Source organism: Lithohypha guttulata (assembly GCF_036872675.1).
Source record: "Lithohypha guttulata strain CCFEE 5908 chromosome Unknown scaffold_1, whole genome shotgun sequence".
In the NCBI taxonomy this organism is placed as follows: domain Eukaryota; kingdom Fungi; phylum Ascomycota; class Eurotiomycetes; order Chaetothyriales; family Trichomeriaceae; genus Lithohypha; species Lithohypha guttulata.
Window position 1 is genome coordinate 1763823 of NW_027042750.1, and position 24265 is coordinate 1788087.

The window sequence follows — 24265 nt, forward strand, 5'->3', positions numbered from 1 at the left end:
CATCTACTTCTTCCAAAATCTGCAATCATAGGCAGAAGGCTATAGGACAACCGAAAGGCAACTCTCACATACCATTTTATTACCTTTAGAACACAAAGGCACGTCGCCGAAGCACATCATGGAGAGATTCCTTGCGAAAATGCCCAGCAAAGCTGATAGGGAAGTACCAGACTTGATCTGGTTCCGGGTCGACGCAGAACCCAATGCCGAGAAACCAGACAAGCTCAAATTGACCTTTTTCCATTTCGACGATCCTGCGAGTGAGTACGCAGAGTTTTGGGTGCAGGACATGCTAGATGCCTACCTCAACAACCAAGAGGAATACGAGGACTTGCGCTATACAGAATTGCGGGTGCAACTCAAGGTCAAATCCTGGCATCTGTCTGACGAGTATAGCTCTGAGTTGTACCAAGGTCTTCAGACGTTTCTGGATGCGAACCTTTCAGGATTACAATCCAAAGTTACGATTGAGGGCCATATCTGGCGCTATCCTGTTGATCACCCACTTGCACCTGGTCCTAGCTTCGTTTGTGGTACGGATGAGCAGCGGCGTCGAGGCGACAAGGAGCTGCGTTTAGATAACGCAGATTATTATGCTTTTGTGTGCGTTGACCCTCTCAGTCTACCTAAGCATAAAATGGTCGATTCCTTTGAGGATGATTGAGCACATACAATAGAACATATTGTCGTTTATTATGCTCAGCATCTTGTAGTGTGCTCGCACGCCATTGACTTTAGCCCGCATCTTTCGTGTTCGGCCTCGACTATTTGTGTACACGCTGAAGATCCACACAAGCGCTTAAAGCGAACAAGTAGACCTGGAAGATACGTACCTCTAACAAAATGGTGATTTCCACCACGAAGCACCTCTCGTTCATGTGGCCCGGACACGAATCGTGGCAGCGACTCGGAACCTTCCGGGGCGCGGCAGAATAGGCCCACCATTTCCTGCCACACATATCAGCCATTCGTCGAAGATGAAACAGCACGTGGGTGCTCACTCACACTGTCAGTGAATTTCACGCTTGCTTGCTATCGATACTGTGGCGGGCCTGGACTCGTCAATCGTCAAAAGTGCATTTCGACGACAAGCCCGTTCAGCTCATATCTTGGCAAGGAGCGCTCATCACACCAAACCATGCCGAGTTGAGTCACGGGCGCTCGAGAGTCGCGTCGCACACGGCTTGCGACGATGAAGAGGTAAGAAGGAGGAGGTCGAGAATTTGACCTACTCGCGTCACAGTACCAAGTCATGTTCATTGTGGCGTCGAGCTCTCGCTTATCACGAGTGTGGAGAGGAAATTACTGTGGAGACGACTATTCTCTCAACAACAAAAAGCCATGGGCAGTAAAGCTGCTGCACGTTCATAAGATATTGGCTCGTGCAGGCAACTTTGTATGCACGAATCAGCAGTATTCAGGTTCTCCTTTGAAACTCTGAAATACGAGTGTGACGAGCTACAGCTCGCAAGTGCCCAGTACAAGTCCACCCCCTTTTAACGAGATTGCAGCTCGGCACAGGCCGAAAGCTTCGATGCAAGCCGGATATCTTGACCGAACTCCAGCTTTGCCCATCGCCAATCTGTTTTGTCGAAAGAACAAGATCGTGGTTCCCTGTCCATACTTCAGCCATGTCTTGAAGTTATCCCGCTGTCTCACCCACAAGTTAGCTATGGTCACTTATGCACAAGCTACCTGTGCTCATCTCTTGCGCTGAGACAATTGTGACCTTCTCTCTCTCTCAGGCACTACTGCAAGGATGTCGTACTCGCAGGGTCGGTGTTCGTGTAGGAAGCTAAAAGGCGGGATAGCAGTAGAGGTGCAATTTCACTTACTTGTCACACACAAGCTTGGCATTCTTCACCAAGGCTTGAAAGGAGGAGGTAGCCGTCAGTGGTACCATGCCAAGTATATGCTTAGTGCTGGGTGTATATAGCCACGAGCATGTCCTTTCCACATAAGACTTCTTTCCTCCTATTGAATCTCACCTAACAACAGTCGCTCTTTACAAAGATCTCTGATCTTGTCCGTTCGTTCTTCAGCCATCAATATGCAGATCAAATCCCTTCTCATCGCCGCTGCGGCTGCCACAACTACCCTCGCCAACCCACTCCTAGGGCTGGGACAGTCGACAGTCCCAGGATACCCATGGGGTCTTGGGTCCTGCCTCACCCGCCAACAAGCAACGTGGATTGTCCAGCAGTTCAAGTCCGTCATCACCAACCCCAACCGAGACGCCGCCGTCAAGCTCGCCTCTGTACTCCTGGACGACAGCTTCTCAGAGACTTCTGACAGCATCAACGTTCTCGCAGGTCATCCTGTAAGCATTTCTTTCCTCCCATTCCCTGTTCCTCTCACATCATCGCTGATACCCTATATAGCAAGGCTCAGTCACCTATGACGACAAACAAACCTATCTTACCGGTCTTCGTGGTGCACCTCCTATCCCCTCCATAACAGACTACGACATATTAGCGGGCTGCGATAGCATTTACTGGTTTTGGTTGGCTGATGGCATTGGACGAGACATCTCGCCTGTCAAGGGCTTCAACCGATTCCGAGTGAATCCAAAAACAGGAGAGATCAAGACTGTGGAGATCGAATTCAATAGCATTGCTTGGGGTCGTGATATAGGCTGGACCTGCACTCCTCCTCCACAGTAGAATACTAGAGTGATCAAAGATTCCAAGGGTGTCGGGACTTGAGCTGGTTCGCGAATTGGTGGTTGTCCGGTCTTTGCCGTGAAGCTCCTGAGTTTGTAGTGAAGCTACTTAGTAATTGAAGTCATACCCAGTGGTGTTCTCGAAGTTCTCGATTCATTTCTTGCACAGCTTGGTAGCCTGACGATGAGCGGAAACTGTTCCTGGGTAGATGGGCGAGACAACTTTCTGGTGGTGATCTTCACGCGCAGCTGGACGCTCTGAGTCCTGACAAGTAACTGGAATTGTTATTGAGTAGACGAGCAAGCCTGTTTTCTGGTGAAGGAGATCTTTCACTACGAAGTACTACCAGTAATAAGTGGAAGGAGCTGTACTACTTGTGTTCCTATGGAATTGCTGCCTCCGCCAAGACCATAGTCCAGGCATCAATCGGAGTTTTGATATCGCGTCGTACATCCGCTGGATGACCCCGAGTACTTAGGGGGAGAATGAGCAGGCACTTTGCAAAAGGAATATACAACTACCACGCCGTTTGTGCACGAAATACTAAGAACCGTTACATGGGGCCAGGACTTGCAATTTCATGAGAGAGCACTGATCTTATTGAGAGTAATCTATGCCAATCTCAAGGTGAGTTGTTGCTCAAGATACCAGGGCAAAGTTTTAGCCCAACACGTCCTAACCTTGATCTGGAAATGCTCCAGGAAAATCAGACATCTTGTCGAAATCACTCATAGTACTCTGAGCGTCATCGTCTCGGACGACGACCCCTGACGAACCCAACGAGTGTTCGAATGCGTCCCAAAACCCGCTCCCACTAAAGCTAGGGGCATCTTCCTCCTCCCATATGTGGCGCAAGGTGTACGCTGGCGACGTGTCCAACCTCCCAGCCAATATAGCCTGAACCTCCACCTCCCCTTCTGGATCGTGCTCGCCGTACAGTAAGATGTTATGTCCATCAAAGCCACAGTCCCAATACACCGTATCGCAAAGTTCAGGATCCCCTTCGATGAACCCCAACTTATCCGGCTGAGTCCAATCTGCTTCTTGTATATCCTGCATATCGGCCCAATAGGCCTTCATGCCGTATTGTACGCAATTGGCGTCATGCGACTGGTTTCGTCTTTGTTTCCCTCCTCGTCTAAAGTGTCGGACAGGACACCATATGTTCAATATCCCCCGCTTCTGTGTGGAATTTGCTAGTCGTTTCTGAGCGCGCATATCACGAAAACCTTTCGGATTGGTGTCGTACATCTTGATGATGTGTAGAGGTGATTCTCGTTTGTGTCCGGACGAGTACTTTCATGCGAAGTTGAGGTGGTGCCGCTGGAGGGCAATTACCATGTCCCCAAGGGACTGGCTCTGGTGCTGATACCGTAGGTTGTGTTTTGTCACAGCATGTCTTTGCGATAAGCGACTCTGATCTCTTCGATCTCGTATGTAAGCGCAGTTCAGTAATCTTCTTCTGAAGTAAGAAGGATCACACTGCCAAAAAAGTTGTTGCAAGTCGTCGCAAGAATATACCAAGTATGCACTGATACAGCAATCGACGGCCCAACTAAGGGATCGATCGCTTGCCTGGAAGTAGGAGAAGAGTGAGCAAGAAAGACGAGAAGACGAGAAAACTCGCTCTTGTCACCACGAACAACACAGACAGGGTCCTCGTGGGGTGAGTCACACCAGCTTGGAATCGCTGCCTAGGACACACCGAAGTGCAAAAAGCACAAATTAAGAATTCATTTTTGGGATTAAGGATGTAACAGGTAGTTGCAGTGAGTTACAACCCGGATACCGGCAAGTTCCGGGAAGATACACGCTTAGACGCGATCCACAGTGGAACTTCCAACGACAGCAAGGTCGCTGAGGATTGAGCCAATGAGGATGAAGTTCTTTTCTTTGAGGAACTGTACAGATGTCTATCTCACTGGCAAGCGCAAAGTACGTCATTGCGTTTCCATTCTGGGGTAGGGCGTCTGGGATTGATGCGCGAGATTCGCGTCCGCGGTGAAGGAACATACGGAAAGACAACAAGGAGGAAAGCACGGTCCTACCAGAATCTTACCTCAAGTCCAATCATTCCTAGAAGGCACTAAAAGCGAACGACCCAACATGCCAACGACTACAATAAAAGAAACAGCCACAGATCCTAGCCAATGGACCACACCCCAAGAACTATGCCTTCTACAATCAGTAATCCACCACAAGCCAGTCGGCATTCACAAACACTTTCGCATGATCAGTATACTGGACCTCATGCTCACCAGCGGCACCATACCTCACCCAGCATCTGATTACCCACATTGCTCGACTGTCGAAGGCATCTGGCGCAAACTCGAAAGTCTCTACGATCTGAAAGCACTTGACGAACGCGAAGATGCCATCTTCGCCGATGTGCCTGACGACAGTGAAGACGGCACGATAGAGTACTGGCGAGAATTTGAGCTCAAGGGTGACAGTATAGAGCAACAGATGTGGGATCGTCGCCTTGCTGAGGGGGAGGAGGAGTGGTCTGAGAATGGAGATGGAAGTGACGTACGGAAGCGTGAGAGCACGGTTGCGGATAGTGAGGATCCAAGAAGTAGTCCCGTGGGCTCTGTACGTGGTACGAGGTCGTCAGGGAGGCGAACGACGATTAGCAGGAGGCTGGCGGAGGTCAAGCATGAAGATAGTCTGGTAGGGGGTAGTGGAAAGGGAAGTAGACGAACAAGTAAAGCGGCTAGTCCAAGTATCAAGGACGAGGAGGACACGGAGATGTTAGATGCCGACCAAGATGAGGAGGAAGAAAGTAGCGAGGATGAGAACGAAAGCCAACAGGACGAAACGGAGGACGACAATAAGAAAGCAAGGACTACTAGAGGTAGAGGGGCCAAAAGAGGTCGTGCAAGACGCGGAAGGCGTGGGAAATGAATGCATTATCTCTCGCTCTGCTGCCTCTCTGTCTTTGGCTTTTCATTAGACTTAGGACGCTTGAAGCAACCGAAGCTATTCCTGCTCTGTTCCCGGAGCTTCTTCAGTACACCTCGCATGACCCCAAGCTCTTTCTGCAGATCCGCCCGAGCGTCGTTCGTCGTTCTTTTATCAAGCTCCACGTAGATCTCGTTCTGTATCTCATTGGTGCGCTTGCTAGCATATTGCGACATGGTTTGTGCTATGAATTCTGTGTCCAGGGTAGCTTGGATCAGCGCCGCAAGAGAATATCTGCTAGGCTTGCGCTCCTTGAAGCCATCTAGGAGTGCTTGAGATGTGTTCTCGAGCATGTAAGAAAGTATCTCCTGCAGAAGAGAAGGGCCTGAAGTGGTTCCAAGGACTACCGTCGTAGACACTTCCGTGTGGATGTTCACAAGCACCATCAAGGAAGCATACACATACGGACTGACTTGATCCGGACTTGTGGTCTTTGGTTCCCATGTAGGTGCGTTGATGCCGCTCTTGATTTGCTTAGTAATGTAAAAGACGGCTGGTCTCGTGTATGACTGGAAGAGCTGTCGGTCAATGTCCGAGGATTGCTTATTGATCTTTTCAGTCTCTTCTGTGAGCTTCACTGAAAACGAAGTCTCAAAGTTTGAGACAAGAGATGGAATGTGCTCTGTTCGGAAAACCTTGAGGTTCGCAATCGTAAGCAACATTCTTATGTTTCGATTGGTAGCATCGATACTGTACGAGGCTTGTGTGGCAGTATCGCCTGTCCTGTTCTGAAAAGCGTCGGCCATGCGGATCCATTCGTCATTGTCGCTTTTGACACCTTGTTCAGAGGTCTGTAGCATACCCTTCAGTACTGAGAGCACACTCTCAGCGAACCGTTGCCTGACCAGTTGGATGTTCTTTGAGGATGGAGGTGTAATTAAAGACCTGGCAATAGGTTTGGTAATGCCTTCGGAGTAGTATGTGATGTGCTGTAATCCATTAAGCACCGTGCGCTCATATGCCGAAAAATAGGTGGGCAGCCTCGTCTGACTTCGCTTCTCGGGTGACCGTAACCAGTCTTCTAAAAATGTGCAATGCTCCAAATCTGTAGACCAAGCAATACACACAGCAGTCAGGCATCGCTCTCGTGCTGCATTGACTAAGCGCTTGATCTTTTCGGGTGTTGTACTGTGATGTTGTACAGGTTGTATAGCCACCATTTCACCGCAACCAACTCCGAGAGCAACGAGCATCTTCGTGATGGCCTGTACAGCACTGATCGCATTCGAGTGAGGAGGCCAAAAGGCAAAGTCCTCCCAGGCTTGGCCCCTTTTTGGTGAAAGAGGAGGCATATTGGTTTCATCTATATTGCCTAGACGACCTTCGGAGGGTGAAAACATAGGGGTGGCAGGCGTTCGAGGCGTGCCATTCGTCATGGGTGAAAAAATAGCAGATATGTCTTCTGTCGGACTTTCGACAAACAGTGCAGACAGAGCATCACGAATCATATCAACGAGCTCTACTGTGCCATTAGAGAGATCGCTCATGCCCGCATCGGACAACCTATGGTGCTTGCGACTCTCACCTTCGAACCCAACAGGCAATGACTTCTGCTTGCTACCATCAATGAAAGATTTCGCGACGTCCCAGAAGTCAATTACTTCACCAAGAAGACCGTGTGTCAAGGACAGAAGCTTGTTGACGTAGACTGTAACACTTCTCCAGAAATCCAGGATCTCTTGGTTGTCTGCTGCTTCTGGTGATTCACGTGCGACAGAACGAATGTACAATGCCGCAGACTCTGGGAGTGGTGCATCGGCAGTTGCAAGCCTTCTCCTCAAGATCTCGATTTCGATTTTGGACCTCTCTGTGACAGCTGAGATCTTGTTCTTCAAATGGTCATACCTGCTAAGCAGCCACACCCAGATAGGGTTGTCTTCGACTCCAAGTTCAAGGAGAACTCCTATCAGGTCCATATGTTCTTCGCTTTGGCTCGAAATGTGAGGTGAGTTGACGTCGTGTAAATTGCTTAATCGGCGCCAGATATCTCGCTTGATGTTTTCAACTTGGTCACGCACATCGGCCCACATCCTGCCAGTAACTAGCAATCTATGCACTTGTTCATCGGTCAAAGTCTGGCCCATCTGCGCCACCTGTTCACCTAGGCTTGTAGCCTGATCTGCATATGTCCTGGCTTGGCCATACAAGTCCACTACACGCTCGTAGTTTTTCTGCTGAGCAGCAATGCTCATTTCTCCACCAATTTCATATAGGTTGCGATCTCTCTCCACAGCTTCTGCAATAGCTTTCAAACCTGCTTCACGTTCTCGTCCACTCAAAGCAGGACCCCACACATCTTCGGCTTTCTGTGCCACTTCCAGTAGGGGGCCTTTGACACCAGCCACACCATACTCCGTTTCTTTGCGAAGAGCATTCTTGCTTGGTTGAGGTGGTGGTCCTACACTCCCGATACTGGTAATTCTTTGATGCGCGCCACTCTGCCTGCTTACCTGCCGTGAATGTCGGTAACCACGTGGACTGGCTGGTGGCGCGTTTGTGTTGATCTCCATGCCCTGATTCCTCATTTCAGTGTAGACATTGTCGATGGTGGCTTTGGCTCGCACGAAGCGCTCGAAATTTGTCTCCACCAATACTTTTAGAGATGCCGATTTTTGATCAATCGACTGTTCCAGGTAGCGCAAGCCCTGAAGTAAGTCATTCACCGAGGCGTCCGGATGTACTTGGGAAAGGAAGTAAGAAGGATCGAAGGTGGTTGACGATAACAAGAACCTATTCTTGAGACGGACATCTTGGTCCACGGGTAGTTGACGCTGTCTCAACGAAGCGATGACCGTTCGTGAACCTCCTAATGGGTCCGTCTCGTCTTTCTGGACGAGATTGGCTTTTCCATCACGAGTCTTTTGCGAGCCGGGTAACAACGTACGCCGATCACTTGCAGCTCTTTCGAGAGCAGAGTACCGCGATTTTGATCGTCTGATCTGCGATTTAGCATTATCGTCTTCGTCTTCGCTGTCATCTAAATCTTTCGGCCACTCTAGTGGATTCGGATCCTGCAAATTATAGTAGCTCAAAATATTATGGTCGACCGCCCCCTGCACAGCGTACATGGCTAGAAACTTGTGACTATATTATTGCATAGCAGAGATGTCTTTGCTCACACCTTCGAGCTTATACCCTGTGCCAGTCACCCTTTCATTCGTGGTAAGACTCGATTGAGAACCAAATGTGTCAGCGCGTGTCGAGGCAGGAACGAATGCATGCTAAGCCCGATCGAGAGCGAGTCTGGGCTGTGCTTTCCACTCGCGTGTTGAGCTAATTCATTGCGCGTCTAGTGTCGGTTGAAACTGCTCCAAGGTGACGTTCCGGGTGTTTACTAGCGTGTGCAGCTTGGTGCGGCGGATAGCTCCTACAGAGCCTTGTAAAAGATAGCGAGAAGAAGCTGCACCACATCCGCAAATACCTTTCGCAACGCCTATAGACCTCTGCAATCATTTCTGTAGGATCGCAAAGCTCGGGCGGTCTCTACTGCAGCTCTTTGGTCTTATTATTACTCTACTAAGGTTGCCCGCCATGATTACACCTCGAGTCTTTTCTGCTGCGACACGGCAGTGTCTGCGAAACACCTGCCAACAGCCAAGATGGACACCTGCATCCTACTCAGTTAGTAGACAATTTTTCGTTACCTTACAGAACTCGAATAACTGACGTAAAGATAGGTAAGAACATATGCTACGCCCACAGAAGACAAGATCGCCCATTTCAAGGGCCAAAAAGGTTCAGATGGAAAGTATACAGTTTCGTTGATAGAAGGAGACGGTATTGGTCCTGAAATCTCACAGTCGGTCAAGGATATCTACTCAGCAGCCAACGTGCCGATCAAATGGGAGCCCATAGACGTCGGTCCTATAATAAAAGATGGCCAAACTGCTATCCCAGACGACGCAGTTACCTCAATAGAAAAGAACTTCGTCGCCCTGAAGGGCCCTCTCGCGACACCAGTGGGCAAAGGCCATCGATCGCTCAACCTGACTCTACGAAAAACCTTCAACCTGTTCGCCAACGTTCGACCTTGCAAGAGTATCGCTGGCTACAAGACGGCATACGACAATGTGGATACAGTGTTGATCAGAGAAAACACCGAAGGTGAATACTCGGGCATTGAGCATGTCGTGGTCGATGGTGTCGTCCAGTCGATCAAGTTGATTACAAAAGAAGCTTCTGAGCGTGTGCTGAGGTACGCGTTTCAGTACGCTCAAGACATCAAGAAGCCAAAGGTCAGGGTTGTCCACAAAGCTACCATCATGAAGATGTCCGACGGTCTATTCCTGAGTACCGCGCGGGACGTCGCCAAGGGCTTCCCACAGATTGAGTTCGATGCTGAGTTACTGGACAACGCTTGTCTCAAAGTGACTACCGACCCAGCCCCATATGCCGACAAGGTTCTGGTCATGCCGAACCTCTACGGTGATATCTTGTCTGATATGTGCGCTGGCTTGATCGGTGGCCTTGGTCTCACTCCTTCTGGCAATATTGGTGACGAGTGCTCTATATTCGAGGCTGTCCACGGTTCTGCTCCAGATATTGCAGGCAAAGGACTTGCCAATCCAACTGCGCTTCTACTTAGCTCGATTATGATGTTAAGGCATATGGGTTTGAATGCAGAGGCAGACAAGATTGAGACTGCCATCTTCAAGACGTTGGCCGACGGCAAGGCCCGAACTGGAGATTTGGGTGGAAAAGCAAAGACACACGAGTACACGCAAGCCATCATCGAGAACTTGGGCTAGGTTCACATCAGCTTTCTTTGCTAGCTGGAAGGGTCCTGTTTGAAGCAAAAACTACGTAGACAAACGCGCACGATGGAGTCTGTTTTGGCCGTGAATTGGCTTCCCGACCTATGCCGTTCAATGATTGACTTGTTTGAACATCTTTTGTGTTGTCTACAGATGGCAGGGATCCAGTCGTGCCGGTCTTTTCAGGACTTTAGGGGTTCAGTCTAAGCTAACCGCATCTGGTGATAGAATACCGGCTCAAGATACTTTCCGACCAACCATACGTCAGCAAGTTCGCGATATGTCTATCCCTGCTTCGTCTTATTGTTTTCTGTCCTCGTTTGACACAACACATAATGGAAACGACCTAGAATCCTTGTTTGAAACGCACGGTGCTGCTCTGTATATCTATAATGTGCTGCTTATTGCTTGAAACTATATCTTTATCCAAGACAACATTCCTTGCTCCCAGCTTGCCAGGTGATATCACATACACAGCTTGAGATCAGGCAATACCCGAAACCACGCCTTGTCCACAAGTTCACCTCGTCAGAGGATCATGTTCGAGAAATTGCCCAATGAATTACTAATTCTCATCTTGATCGAGCTCCGCTCCCTTGGTGTGAGATACTTAGCGTCCGCTCTAAGAGTCTCGAAGACATGGTATGATCTTGGCGAACGTCTCCTATGGCGGCATGTTACACTCGACCACGACCGAATACTATCTTTCGTTAGGGTCGTGACACAAGAACTCCAACCATCACGCTACGGAACACGTCCGATACACGAACGAATACAATCTTTGACAATCAATACTTCCAGAAGTGTTGAGGGCGAGACGTTCGCGGTTCCGGAAGGCCCAGATTCTCACAGAGACTTACATAAGCTCACACTGTTGCTTCCAAAATTGAACAAGTTGAGATCATTCTCCTTCCACCATTTCAGTAACTCGGCCGATCCCTGGTCTTCATACCAGATGACCGATGAGAATGTGTTGAGCTTGATTGAGAGCCTTCCGGCTAGCATTGAGAATCTGACCGTCAAAGTACCGACAGTCTACTTCCTAAGATCTCGCAATCAGCCATGTTTGTGCGAACTGATCTCCCAACGAATCGAGAAATTGCACTCACTGCGTCTAATGTGGCCGCGGCTGTGTCCCCATCTACTGCAGCACCCATCTTCGAACCTCAGAAAGGTAGTAATTGACACTTGCAGACTGGACTTGAGGCCAAACGTTCGTGGATGCGACACGGCTAGCAGCAGAAGTATGTCATGGGATGAGCGTCGGCGCCACGAGACTTCCATGTCGAAAGATGCAGTTACTGCTATGCTCGGAGCTTTGAGAGCTACATCGCAACGGCCCAATTTCTTTCCACGTTTAACGAAGTTGGTCATATTCGAGCCTTACCACTTTCCGCCTAGCTTTAATGTGAAGTGGTTCATCATTAATGTCCATAGCATGGCACGGAACCAGGACGACGATTGTACTAACAGCAGATTGGTTACCAAGTGTCTTCCTGCCTGGGTAGCCAGTGTAACGTTTGGTCAGCCAACAGGAGGCCCCTGCTTCATAATCCGCCAGTGCATGCACGAGACCAACGACAGCCGCAATCACGATACGAAGCACGACTGTGCAGAGACAGATATTATCGGCCAGCGAGGAGCCATCTTGGAATGCTTAGAGTCCGATACTCCATGGACCTCAGATAAGCCTTCTGAAGACATCAAGAGCAAAATTCAATGCACCCTGCAATATCAGGCTTACCGTAATCGACAGCTTCCTAGTTGCGTTGACCTAAGAAGGTACTGCCGAGACACCAGAGTGAAATACATAGACAGCAGTTACTTCGTCGCTCCAGACGACATACAGTGCGAAAATTTGAGCGAACTACAATACTTCCACCAATACTTCGACGTCAGAGCAAAAGACGCCGGCGCCGATAGCATCTGGTGGCTGGAAAGCCAACTTGGTCACAGTGCGATTTGGGCAAGGGAATTCGAAGGTGGTTTGTATCAAGATGAAAACGCTAGCCCACTGGTTGAAGCAGACTTTACCTCTATCGCGGAACAGTTGCGGACTGTGCAGAGGGATGCACCTTACATAGCTTGAACTTGAATCACGATCATTGTCGAGTCTATACTTGGAGCTGATAAAAGATAGCCGGTACACTCAACCTCTTTGCCTGTATGAGTCACTGCACGTGCTCTAAATTAGACTCTACATCGAACTTTAGGCATGCCTACTCGCAGCCTTGGTGTCTGAAAAAGGTTAGACAGTACTGGCAACTTTGGCCCCAGTTCCGTTCCACCACGATGATTGCGTTCGAAATGCGAACGAGGGCTTTTCGTGGCATTTCGCAGACATTACACGACTCGACTAGCTTACGTATGGACACGAACGGAGGACCTTTTGTCTTTATCTTTTGTCCTCCGCTGACATTAATGCAATATGCCGACTGAACGATTACGCCTCGCGCCCCTGCAGAACAAGTTCCACATCACGACTGGTGCCTGAATACGATGTTACGGGCTGTGCACGTATCTATCGCCTGTTCACAAGTTTTCGACCTTCTGATGTGAGCTACTCCGTAACAGTAGCTGAACAACCTTGGATGCTGTGCCACAATGGCCCCCTTTAGAGTCTTCTTAGTTCTTATTAGATGCTTCACTTCCAAGCGAACCTAATATCATTTCTACGTAAGTAGCCACGCTAAAAAGCTTGTAGCCAGCCATCAATGTAAAGAGAGTGCGTACAGCGTCTACCCTAGACTGTCTATAACGCCTGAAAATGGATGGAAGCCTCGGTGATCCTTGCGGAAGACATCTTGATGCTTAAGAAACCACCAACTCCGAACTTAGCAGAACAAGAGCAACTCAATGCAGTCGTTGAATCTCAGTTGCAACAGCTCGTTCAATCCTAGCTGGATAGTCCCGAATGCGAGGAACACTCAGCACGTTACGTGGTTGAACGCGATGCCTGATTAAGGATCTGTGACTTTGTCTCTCACGAAATCATGAAAGGCAGTACGATCTATCCCGCATGCCATGTTTGCAAACCATGAATGAGAGGTCATGGCAGGATCAGGATAGAAGTGAGGCGGACAGTGTGTGAACATATGACCAGGATCGCTTGCACCAGATGCTGTGTCTGTGGTTGCACTATGCCACGGCGCTGGGAAACTAGAACCAGTGAACGATGCACCATGCCAAGGTCCAGGTTGTACGAAAGCGGTACTCGGAGGAGCATATGCGGCCTGATACTGAGCTCCTTGAATTGCCTGGCCGAAATCTTGAGGTGTGAATGTATCCAACGAATTTTGGAAATCCTGAGCGGTTGTCTGTCTAGGTTGAACCTTTCGCAGCTCGTCAGCTAGCCTTGGAAGGCCAACTCCCTTGGCTTCTAGAGCAAGGCTTTCGAGTTGGAGCGCATTGAAACCAGTCTGAAAACGATTGTCTTGCATGAAAATGTGTGCAATTTCCTCAAACCTCAATTGGATAGCTAGGCTAACAAAGCGTAGCCAAGAGCCTGCAGGACAAAGACCAGGCCTTTGCAGGATGTTGCAAACATTGCTCACGCTATTCGTTCGAATCGCGCAATCTAGAAGTCCTTCCTTGGAGGAAGGGAGGGCACCATGCAGCATCAGGCAGCTAGCGACGTCGTTTCTTCTTCGCATCACTACTATGTCTAGCGGTGTCAAGCCTCTTGCGTCCACACCGCATAATTTCAAGTCATCGGGGTATGCCTTGGCAAATTTGTCGAACATCCTTTTGTTTTTTGAATCAACAATGATATGCAAGAACGACCTACCTAACATGTCAAAATGTCCCTTTGATCGTTGCCACAAAGTGATGGCTAAGTCCTCGTGGTGATTCCAGAAGGCGATGTGTGCCGCCGGAATGCCCAGGATGAAGCAGTCTTTGTAGGGGCAGGTAATCTCCTGAGCAGCCGAGCCAAATATTTGCGTCAAAAGCAACTCTAGGTCGAGGTAATCCTTCATCGAGGGTTCGTGTTCTGCGTCATTCTGTGTATAAGCTCCTTCGTCGCTCGCCTCAAGGAACAGCCTGCTACCACAGGACAAGAAGCGAACCTCTTCGAATGGTTCGACATCGTATTCAGCCGAATCGCTTGTACTTAAAGGCTGGATCCGGCCTGCTGGTGTGACCTCAGGCCGGAGCTCTTTCCGCGGCACCTTACCATGTGCTTCATGCAAGGCGATAATCCTTCGATAAGAGAGATTTTGCTTGTCCGTAGGCATGAGTGCCACGTACTGTGCAGACACTTTTATGTCGTTCAAGAACTCATTGTGAAGATGTGAACGCAGCCTCTGGAGGGAATCTTTCCACTCTTTGAGTATTGCCGACGAGTCGAATTCGTCAACACACCAACTGATACAAAGTGTCACAAGCTGCATAGCGACAAGCATCGCTGCCAATCTATCCCATGATACAATAGGTCGTGGCGTACCATGAGTTTGAGCGGAGTAGAAGGATGTGGTAGATGCTATATAGTTCTCATTCCGTTGAAGAACAGGCATCTCTGCAGGCACATTGGCATCAGTATTTCGAGGAAATCGCTCTGGAGGACCACAAGCATGTCCTAGACGTGCACAGCGGTTGCACTTTTGTTGGTGAAAGTGATTCCATATCCTGGAGGATGGTTCACAAGTAGTGTGATCTTTTCGACATCTCCGGCATTTAATATAGTTTCTCGATACGGCTGAAGTAGTACTTTGATTCGATCCTCCCACAGAGTTCATAGAGGCTGAGTCGCGAGAGCAAGTACCCGAAGTCATATTCTTAATTGCCTCGTAACGTTGACACTTGCGAACAGCTTCTGATGTCTGAGAAGTTGACTTTGGAGGCATTAATTGAAAAAGAGGAAACTTGAGACCAGGCGGTCCATGATGGACTTTTCGTAGCAGACGCCATGGCCCAAATCTCCTGAGACCGCGAGTCGAGCGAGTTGTCCATCATACATCGGGAGTTTGGTTCGAGGGTCCCATCCCAGCTGCCGAGTTGCTGCGACCTAAGACCATTGGGGGGCACACGACAACTTCAGGTCATCAGTGCCGCACTTTCAATTCGAGTTTCGTCGCTTGATGTGGTAGAAAGATTGGATTTCGTTGTCAGCTTGCATCTTTCGCATTTTGGTGGAGCTAGCCAAGGCTTGCCTTGTGTCCTGAATGACGCTAATGCCTAGTGTCGTCCGCTTCCGTTGCGTCGAGTTGCGTCCCGTTGCATTCTCATGCACAACATCGCATTGCGTCGCGTACGGACGCGACGTCTTGCAAACCTTTCTAAAATCTGCTGCAAGGTACAGGAGATAGTAAGCAAAATCTCTCGACAGTGGTAGGCGTGTTCACTTTCGTGTTGGTGGACCTCGAATATTATGTCGTGGTAATCGACCGAGACTACACGTGGCAGAAAGCAGCGAGGCTGAATTGTTCGCAGGCATAAGACTCTGTGGTACACAAACAATCTTTCTTACACGAGCCACTGCAAGGTCTGGCGCGGCTCCCTTCGCATGAGCTCGGTCTCGATAGCAAGATGGAATTTTGTTGTTGCGGAACTTCTGATACGCTATGTCGATTATGACTATGAGACAGACGCATGAGAAGTAACAGACCGGTTAGCATTTAACAGACCGGTTAGCATTTAACAGACCGGTTAGCATTCTTGCATAAGTCGTTCTCAATATATACGTAGACTTCGCAGGTCTCGTATCAATATCCATCAAATTCAACATTCGTTCAGAGAGTTGGTCAACGCACGCATCAATGTGCTTGAAATACAAAGTGCCTTCAGCTCTGCTCGGTAGCCAATGTGAAGCCCAAGTCCTGCATCATCTGGAAAGCCGCTGCCATGACAATGAGGACGACACAGAACGTCCTATCCAGACTGGATGCCACTTCACTCGCTCTTCTCATAGAGTGTGGGCAAGTGGAGACGGAGACGAGAAAAGACTAGTTGAAATAGTCAAGGATCGAGGGGTCGATCTAGCCAAAAGTACCAAGCAGTACAGCACCTCCGGAGCCAAAACTCGACCTGACTTTCTGGGCGTGAACACGACTGTCGACGAGCTGGAGTCTTGTCGCCAATGTCTAAAACATATGTTGCAGAAAAGCTCGGCACAGACATTTGTATACGTATGCTGTGCGATATCTTGTGTACTCAACTCTTGCTGCCCTTTGCATGCTTCAGCCATCACCGTTGCAGTTGCTCTCACTATCGACCATCGACGAGTCACAGGCGACTTGACTAAGAAAGAAACAATAGATGACACAGCATCACAATGGATCAATACTTGCGAGTCTTTTCTGTTCCAAGATACCGAGGGCTTGGTGCACTTTCGGACTCGAGCGATGCCTCTCTTTCTCAGATCTTTCTTCATACAAGGAATCGATGCCAGCCACAATACAATATCTTTAGCGTGCCAAATACAAGTCTGGCTCGATCAGGGTGGCACGAGCGAACAGACGAAAGCCACAAGTACCACAACTCACAGGTATGCAGGTTCCTCTTTCTCAGAGTATGCTGCGAGCCACTGGAAGTGCCACCGTCAAAGAGCCGCGAATTTGCAATATGGCCTCTGGAGCCAGATGTTGAGGTCGTATGGGATGGCAGCGAGAAGCGTGGAGGAACGTACGCTAGCCCGAGAAGAGAAAAACGAGCACCTGATCCGACACAATACAATAGCTCGTAGTTGTTTCGAAACTAACGACGTTGATCCTGATATCGATCAGGACTGGGTCCTCCTCAGTTTACCAAGTTGATGTATGTTAGTGACGGTTTCATGCCCTGTTATTGATAGTGAATGCGGTTGGGTTGAAATGTCTCGATTCGAGCCGTTTTACGACTGTTAGATAACGTCCTATAGTGAACGCCCTTTGCAAGTGGAACGAGGTATTGTGGCGTCTTCAAGAATCGAGCCAGACTGAAAAGAGGTCAACTAATTTCGTGCCCACATTTGTGCGATCGCCAATCAATTTCAGAACGTGCCACATCCTTCCCTGTCATGCCAGGATCCATCTTTTCGGTGCTGCGTTCGACAGTAGACAGACAGTCATGTAACAGCGATGTTGGCGCAATGGGACGCGACACTAATTCGAGGATGAGGGTCGAATATCTCTATGTCGTATACTTGCTTCCAATAACAAAGCCATATAAATGCATCGTTATTTTCTCAAGCTCTTCTCTTGATACCGATTTCGCTGCAATTTGTATCGTGGTCTATCAGCTTGAGCGATAGCGTTCCCATAGAGTATCGATGGCACACATTAGACAAGACGAGGCGAACTCCGGCACAACCTCGTTGAGATCCGAATTTGTTGTTGTCTCAAATCCTACCTCGTCGTGTATGCTTCGTTGTCTAGACCCTACTGAACTCTGTTAATCACTTCAAGGCTCGAGCACGTCAACAACGTCTTCAATGAAGGTTGAATGTGGTGTTTGTCGTGAGTGCATACGACGTGTATCAGCACGCGAGTGGCGGCGAGGTGATCGTCAAGCTCCTCGTCCAGGATCGAATAGGCACGTCGAAGAGGATCTCTTCTTTGTTGGAAGTCAATTCCAAATAGGTTCGAAATGAGGGTTACATAGATGGCCACGAATTCCAAGCACTGCGAATCCCTCCGGGGTAGCTAGATTGTGAACCCTCATCGGACGCGTTCTGCGTCAAAAATTGTGACATGCAGCGGCCGTTCATTGGAAGTCACGAGTCATGGTGACCAGCGATATTAGCGAGGAGTGATGGCATTGTTGCACTCGATTCACGTCGTTGATATTACGAGATTGAGATAAGATAGAAGTTACAAAACATCGTTCCCCAAAGCTCCTTCCGTCACGACCGTTTGAGCTCGTGCCAACTGACCAATCACAATTCCTTGGCGTAAATCAAGTGGTTGGAGCTCGACCTCACTAAATCAAACTAATAACATTATTCTACCACTGATCATCTTCAATGTCCCTGTCATTCAGTCTATTACTACAATCCCACAATCCTCTCACTCACCCCCATCGCACGCTCACAAGCACTCACAATATCCGTTGGGTGAACCGCAAACCCAAACTTCGCCCCCGGCTGCTTCTCCACACATAAATTGACCATCTTCTCAAACATCGGCGTAGCACCCCTATTCCCACGAACACCAAAGCCTATACTGATAACAGTGTATTTTCTCGTGTCGAGCTCTTTACCTAGGACACTGAGCGTTTGTTCTTCCGGCCAGTTAATGGGGTCCAGCGTGCATATGGTGAGGTTGTAGCCTTTGCTTTCTGCTTCTGTTCGGGCTTGCTCGAGGGGTTTGTCGATTTGGTTGTTGGGGTTGGGTGGGAGGCCCATGACGAGGAGGTTTGGTTGTTCTGGGGGCGCCATGGGTGTGGTTTGATGGACTTGAGCTTTACAGTGTTTGTTATATGTTGAAGAGATTTGTGTGATGGAATGAGCGCTCTGTAATGAGTATGTTCTTCTTGCAATAGTGCGACATATATATATATGCGTAGTCTTAGTTTCGTGTTCCGAGGATCTCGATTTTTGTTACGGCCACCAGCCCATTCGAGCTCAAGAAGGGAACTCGGGACTTGTCGGCCCGACTTACAGCTGTAAGGACAATGTCCTCTTGGCACAACCGCTTACGGATACTGGTCACCTGCCTCGTTACTATAGCGCGTTGCAGTTCTTCGATTAGTAAGCATACACCTGCATTCTCGGCAATTAGGTCAATAGCTACTCCAGGAATCTAATCACTGTACAATTCATTTCCAAACTCGCTTCATAGTGTGTTTCTCTGAACTGGGGTCATGTTTCATGTGCACGGCCCGTTAAGTTATGGATATAATCTTGTTGTTCAGTACTTGTCTCATCCCACCATCCAAGCTGACTATATTTCAAGAAAAGTCTCATCATCACTGAGATGGTCCAAAATACATCTCCATCTCAAGGACAAATCGAGAGTAGCACAATCATATATTCCTAGAATCAGTTAGTACCTGTTAGTCGAATCGGCTCAAAATTTACAGGTCATCAAAAACTGATCGAATCTTGGCCCGCTTGGACGTTGGCATGAGGCTGCCCATATCAGACGGTGAAGCTCTCTTAGCGGATCTTGCATTCGTAGACCATAGTCCGAGACCACTCCGTGTACCAAATATTGATGGACGTGAGAAGTCAGATGAAGAGGCAGAGCTCGGCTGGTTTAGTTGATCGGCACGCGCAGCGGATGCAACAACAGCTTGTCCAGCCATTGAGCTTTGGTCTGTACCGGCTTGTATCAGTTTCTTTGAACCACTTGGACGGAAGAGCGCTACCGGTGCTGTCAGTCTGGCGATCCTATCCTCGTTCTCGCCAATCTTGAGGAATCTGATGTTTTTGAGGACTTTGACCATGACGCTATCCTGGAGCATGGGATTACTAGCTGCCCCTTTCGCTTTCCTAGGTGTTTCAGTTTGCTGGTGCAAGTCATCTCTGGTCTGACTGCTATCAGTATTAACGCCGCCCTGACCTTGCTCAGCCTTCTCCTTCCGTCTCTTGACCAACGCCTCCTCGAAAGTATCCTTGAGCACAAGAGTTTCGATGTATACTTCACGTGTCTGTCCGATTCGGTGCGCGCGTTTGATGGCTTGCGACTCGAGTGCGGGGTCCCAAATTGGACAGACAATGTAGACTCGACTTGCTGCTGCGACGTGAAGGCCCAGGGCTGCCTGCTTCAAGTCCATAAGCAGGACCTTAGTCTCGTTGTCGGCATTGAACTTTGCTAGATATTCCGCTCGTTTTGAGACAGCCAGTGTGTTCGCATAGATGAGAAATGGCACTCGGAGTAGTTCTAAGGCTTCGGCAATGAAGAACGCTGTGTTATTGTGATTGTAGAATATGATCGACTTCTCGTCCGGATGGGAGAGTACTCTATCGCACAGGTACGTGAGCTTCGCTGACGCAAAGCCTAGCACTTGCGTACCCGGGAGCACGGGAGCCTCGACGACTGTTGGGCTCAAGCTTCCGTCTGCTATGTCGTTTTCACCATTTGTCGTGGTTGTGGTCTTCGCAGGTGAAGTCGAAGTGGTTGGTGCTCGCTTCGAGGGTGCATCGACAGCACTAGCCTCATTATTGCCTGTGTTGGCTCTCTGTTTCTGCATCTGCTTCAATTCCTTCTCGGCCTTACTTCGAGCAGCGTCCAGGGTCTTCTTACCATGACGCTGGAGCATTCCTAACGCATTCGCAGGGTCTTTTTCGAGTCGAGCTTGCACGTGTCTCTGAACTTCTCGAGCTTGTGTTGTACCCATAAGCAGTGGCTCGCCTGCTTGTCCATCTAGCGCCCACGCTGCTTGGGCTGTCTTTGGAAATTGGCTTATGTATGTGCCCATCTCATGCAGGTCGCTGAAAGCCTGCCAGCCAGAATCGTTAAGAGCTTTCTGGCCATTCATGATAGCTTCTGTAAGCAGAGCACCATCTTCGTCCGTAACCTTGTCAATATTCTTGTTCAGGTATTTTTCACCATTTTCTAGTGTGTCCTTGATGTTTTGAGCAGTAATTCCTAACCAGTAGAACGTGCCGTAACCGAAGTTATTTATCAATGAAGTGAGCTTTCCACGACTCTTAGGGTGGAACATGTAGTCCTCGTCCTCACGCTCGGACGTAACATAGTTTGAGATTAATAACATGACGAAGAGATTGATGGTAAGCTTGTCATAGTACGATGGTTCGAGATAAGTGATCTTGTTGTGTAGTGTCGGTAGACTTAGATCACGATCAACGTCCTCTATGCGATGGCGTATAATCAGTGTCTGCATGACCTCTCTAAGAGCTAGTCTGCTATATTTCTTCCCGTCGAGATCTGTTCGTGGTGTCAAATAAGCTTTCCAGTCTGCTTGATCGTTGCCCTTCTTGTTTGCCCATGGCTGCAGTTTCAGGAAATTGCATACAATCAGACGCAGTCGTTCGAGATCTTTGGCATCTGATTCCTGAGTTCGTGGTGTCCGGCGTTGTTCCAGTGCTGTGCCACATGAATCGGGCCTTGTAGGGCTAGTTTCGAGAGCACCGGACTCGACCGAGGCCAGACTGACCTCAACACCATGCAGACCATTTGAAGGAGTGCCACTGACGACCCATCGTCGCTCGATAGACATCTTGTCGAGCATTGCCATGGCGTTGGTCTTGGTTGCAGAACCAGCGAACCCATGACCTTCGTCACAAATTACACGTAGCCAGCGTACTTCAGTTAGTGGCGATTTGTACTTCTCGGCAAACCTAGTGCTTTTTCCTTGATGCAGATCGTCATCCCGATATTCTTGTTCGAACCTTGACTTCGATATTAGTACAATATCGTACTTCGATAGAGTGTCGTAAGGGGGAACCTTGGCATGAGATGTGTCGAGCACAAGTACATCAATCGCATCTTCGTCTACATGTCTTTGTATCTCGTGTTTCCATTGAACGATGAGGTTGTCCGGCACTACAATTAGCGTTCCAGAGCAAAGTCGAATAATGTTGGAAAGTTCCGGCTTTCCTCTTCGTGTCGGATTTGTTAGTCCCTCTCTTGGCTCGTTGTAGGCTCGCTCATACTTTTGCAACTCTTGAACGATTCTATCGTAGTGATTGCCTGCCTTCCTCAGCTGATAAAATTCGTTCTTCCAAGGAAGCCCTTGATACTTGATTTGTCGTGCAGCCATCGAGAGGAGTGAAGGAGTCTTTTGTTGTTCTTCGTCTTTCAGCGGTTCAGTACAGAATTGTGGTATGTCAGGATAATGTCCTCTAGTCGCCATCACGAGTGCGAGACAGATCAAGGTCTTTCCGTAGCCCATAGTCTCGGCCAAAACACCACCTTTAGGCTCATAATATAGTGGTTGCTGTCGATAAAGCGAGCCATCGTTCGTGTCAAGGTAAAACTTTTTGCAGTACATGTCCACCATCTTCCTTTTTCTGACATCACGTATCTTAGCCGGATCAGCTTCTTTCTTGATCATGGCTGCGATGGATCTCTTCTGATACGGGTATAGCTGCGTCTTCATACCAGTTATGGTGTCCCTCAGCGTATCAGTCATTGCCTGTAAGCCGTGCGAGCTGCCCTTGTATGCAGCGAGATCGGGTTGAGGAGAGGACAAGGTGTTGAAAATGTAGAACAAAGACTCTTCAGCCTCGCATACCGGTTCTCGATAGACCTGTATTGGGTCGCGTGGGTCAACTTGTCCATTCCATGCCTCTGTTGAACAATCGACGAAATTCAGTAGATCCTTGATTGTTCTGCGAAAGTCTTTCAGGTTACCACGAGTTGAGCGGTCAACGTCCTCCGGCAGTATATACACTCGCAGAGTGGTAATGCCGAACTTTGTGCCCACTGACAATCCATCAAGACGAATCCACTTCTTGGAGATGCCAGTTTTGATTAATAGATTGGGATAAGGCGCATCTGTAACTACACCGCGAATGTGTGTAGAAGACACCTCGGCGTTAGGGTCTTCGCGGTCATACAGCCTGATTGTGCCGAAGGCAATATAGCCGTCATCATAAGGCACAAGGCTGCTCAATCGTTTTTTGATATTAACCTTATCATCTCCTTCGAATTGATCACTGTCTGGAGTTGCGAAGTCCAGATCTGAGGATGTTGCGCAAGATTCGTCGTCCATTGCGCCTTCGTTGAGCACGTTATCAAGACGACCTTGGTCATGATTTGACGGAAGGTATAATGATAAATCTCTTTCAGATACTGGGATGTTAGAAGGTCCAAGGAAAAAGCCGCTTGCGTCGGAGTGGTAGTACTCATTGTCGCGAATGGCTGACCATATATCCGGTCGATCAGCCATGGTGAGTTCGTAGCAATCTTTGTGTGAGGTGAAATCAATCCACTGACACCTAAGAAGTACGTCACAATCATACAACTCCCAGAGTCGCGTCGGTCTCACCAGCCTGGATGATGTGTGCAATGGTTAGCGATACTCGATGCAGCAGGAAATATATCGAATGATCAGTCAAAACAGTCCGGGCTTAAGAGGATCTAAGTGGGTCTGGTAGAAGTGACTAACCACTCATATGTGATACATGTCCATTAGTGTGCTTTTTTTCTGTACCACGTAGTGACCGGTAGCGATAGTCTGACAAACGCACAAAGCAGCAACAACCCACTTGTGATCCGGGACTTCAGCTGCTTAAAGCGCTTGATCTATCTTTGCACTGGCATCTGAGGCTCTATTAGAGCACCTCGTTCGGACCGTGGATCAGATCACACGCTTCGATCGCTCGGGTATCATTGTAGGATTGAGCCAAGCATCTGGAGAGGGCGGTTGAATCATCCCATGCAAGGCGGTCTTCCTCGAGGAGCTTCGAAACAAAACCGATGATGCCCATACATGATACTCACGAACATTGTGCGCCACGCCAGGATCATGAGCATCCCTTACGACAGACGAAGTGCCGCTGCTCCAGCTGCTGCGTTCGGGGCAGTCTTGTTTCTAGTCGTCAGAAAGTCGTAGCTCCAGCAAAGGACACTGGTGAGGTAGGAAGCAATTCATCCTGACCTACTAATCTCCCGTGAAATTCAGCTGAAAAGCTGTTCCCAATCTGTAAGCTTGAGACAAGTCCAGAACAGCTGGAGGCCGAAGCGATGCAGGGATAGCGTGGCAGGTATAAGTCGTACTAGTGCAGACATTGAGTCTGTTGCTTGCTTTCGTTAGGTCTAGCTCACACTGATCCTCATCCTCTTGCGTCGCTGATAGCCCGGCCTCTACCAAGATTAGCTGAATACATCACAGATTTAGGGGCACATTCGACGGCAGAAAGTGACAACATAGTGTCAAGTAACATTGTAGGCAGTAACAACGAACTCAAAGCACAACACAATGGAGACTCAGTCTCTGCACAGTCGTGCCTGCTTGAAGAGATGGCCTGCTCAGCATTGTTCACGAGGAAAGAGCTACCCT

General features: G+C 48.8%; 8 protein-coding genes across 8 annotated transcripts; 4 read left to right on the forward strand and 4 right to left on the reverse strand.

Moving 5' to 3' along the window:
- Positions 1-118: 118 nt before the first annotated feature.
- Positions 119-664, forward strand: LTR64_000636 (uncharacterized protein; the record flags this gene model as incomplete). The annotated part of the gene is made up of 1 exon (XM_064895020.1): positions 119-664. One exon carries the CDS (start codon positions 119-121, stop codon positions 662-664), a length of 546 nt encoding a protein of 181 aa, XP_064757707.1.
- Positions 665-2050: 1386 nt separating this feature from the next.
- LTR64_000637 (uncharacterized protein) lies at positions 2051-2663 on the forward strand (the record flags this gene model as incomplete). Its single annotated transcript, XM_064895021.1, has 2 exons — positions 2051-2320; positions 2382-2663. 2 exons carry the CDS (start codon positions 2051-2053, stop codon positions 2661-2663), a joined length of 552 nt encoding a protein of 183 aa, XP_064757708.1.
- A 675-nt stretch (positions 2664-3338) lies between these two features.
- LTR64_000638 (uncharacterized protein) lies at positions 3339-3914 on the reverse strand (the record flags this gene model as incomplete). Its single annotated transcript, XM_064895022.1, has 1 exon — positions 3339-3914. The coding sequence occupies one exon, from the start codon at positions 3912-3914 to the stop codon at positions 3339-3341; it is 576 nt and encodes a 191-aa protein (XP_064757709.1).
- An 855-nt stretch (positions 3915-4769) lies between these two features.
- Positions 4770-5567, forward strand: LTR64_000639 (uncharacterized protein; the record flags this gene model as incomplete). The annotated part of the gene is given in 2 exon segments (XM_064895023.1): positions 4770-5262; positions 5278-5567. The coding sequence occupies 2 exon segments, from the start codon at positions 4770-4772 to the stop codon at positions 5565-5567; spliced, it is 783 nt and encodes a 260-aa protein (XP_064757710.1).
- Positions 5568-5572: 5 nt separating this feature from the next.
- On the reverse strand, positions 5573-8692 carry SEC5 (Exocyst complex component S5; the record flags this gene model as incomplete). Its single annotated transcript, XM_064895024.1, has 1 exon — positions 5573-8692. The coding sequence occupies one exon, from the start codon at positions 8690-8692 to the stop codon at positions 5573-5575; it is 3120 nt and encodes a 1039-aa protein (XP_064757711.1).
- A 531-nt stretch (positions 8693-9223) lies between these two features.
- Positions 9224-10372, forward strand: IDH2 (NAD-dependent isocitrate dehydrogenase; the record flags this gene model as incomplete). The annotated part of the gene is made up of 2 exons (XM_064895025.1): positions 9224-9245; positions 9327-10372. The coding sequence occupies 2 exons, from the start codon at positions 9224-9226 to the stop codon at positions 10370-10372; spliced, it is 1068 nt and encodes a 355-aa protein (XP_064757712.1).
- Positions 10373-18341: 7969 nt separating this feature from the next.
- Positions 18342-18731, reverse strand: LTR64_000642 (uncharacterized protein; the record flags this gene model as incomplete). The annotated part of the gene is made up of 1 exon (XM_064895026.1): positions 18342-18731. One exon carries the CDS (start codon positions 18729-18731, stop codon positions 18342-18344), a length of 390 nt encoding a protein of 129 aa, XP_064757713.1.
- A 587-nt stretch (positions 18732-19318) lies between these two features.
- On the reverse strand, positions 19319-23152 carry LTR64_000643 (uncharacterized protein; the record flags this gene model as incomplete). Its single annotated transcript, XM_064895027.1, has 2 exons — positions 19319-19328; positions 19374-23152. The coding sequence occupies 2 exons, from the start codon at positions 23150-23152 to the stop codon at positions 19319-19321; spliced, it is 3789 nt and encodes a 1262-aa protein (XP_064757714.1).
- Positions 23153-24265: the final 1113 nt, after the last annotated feature.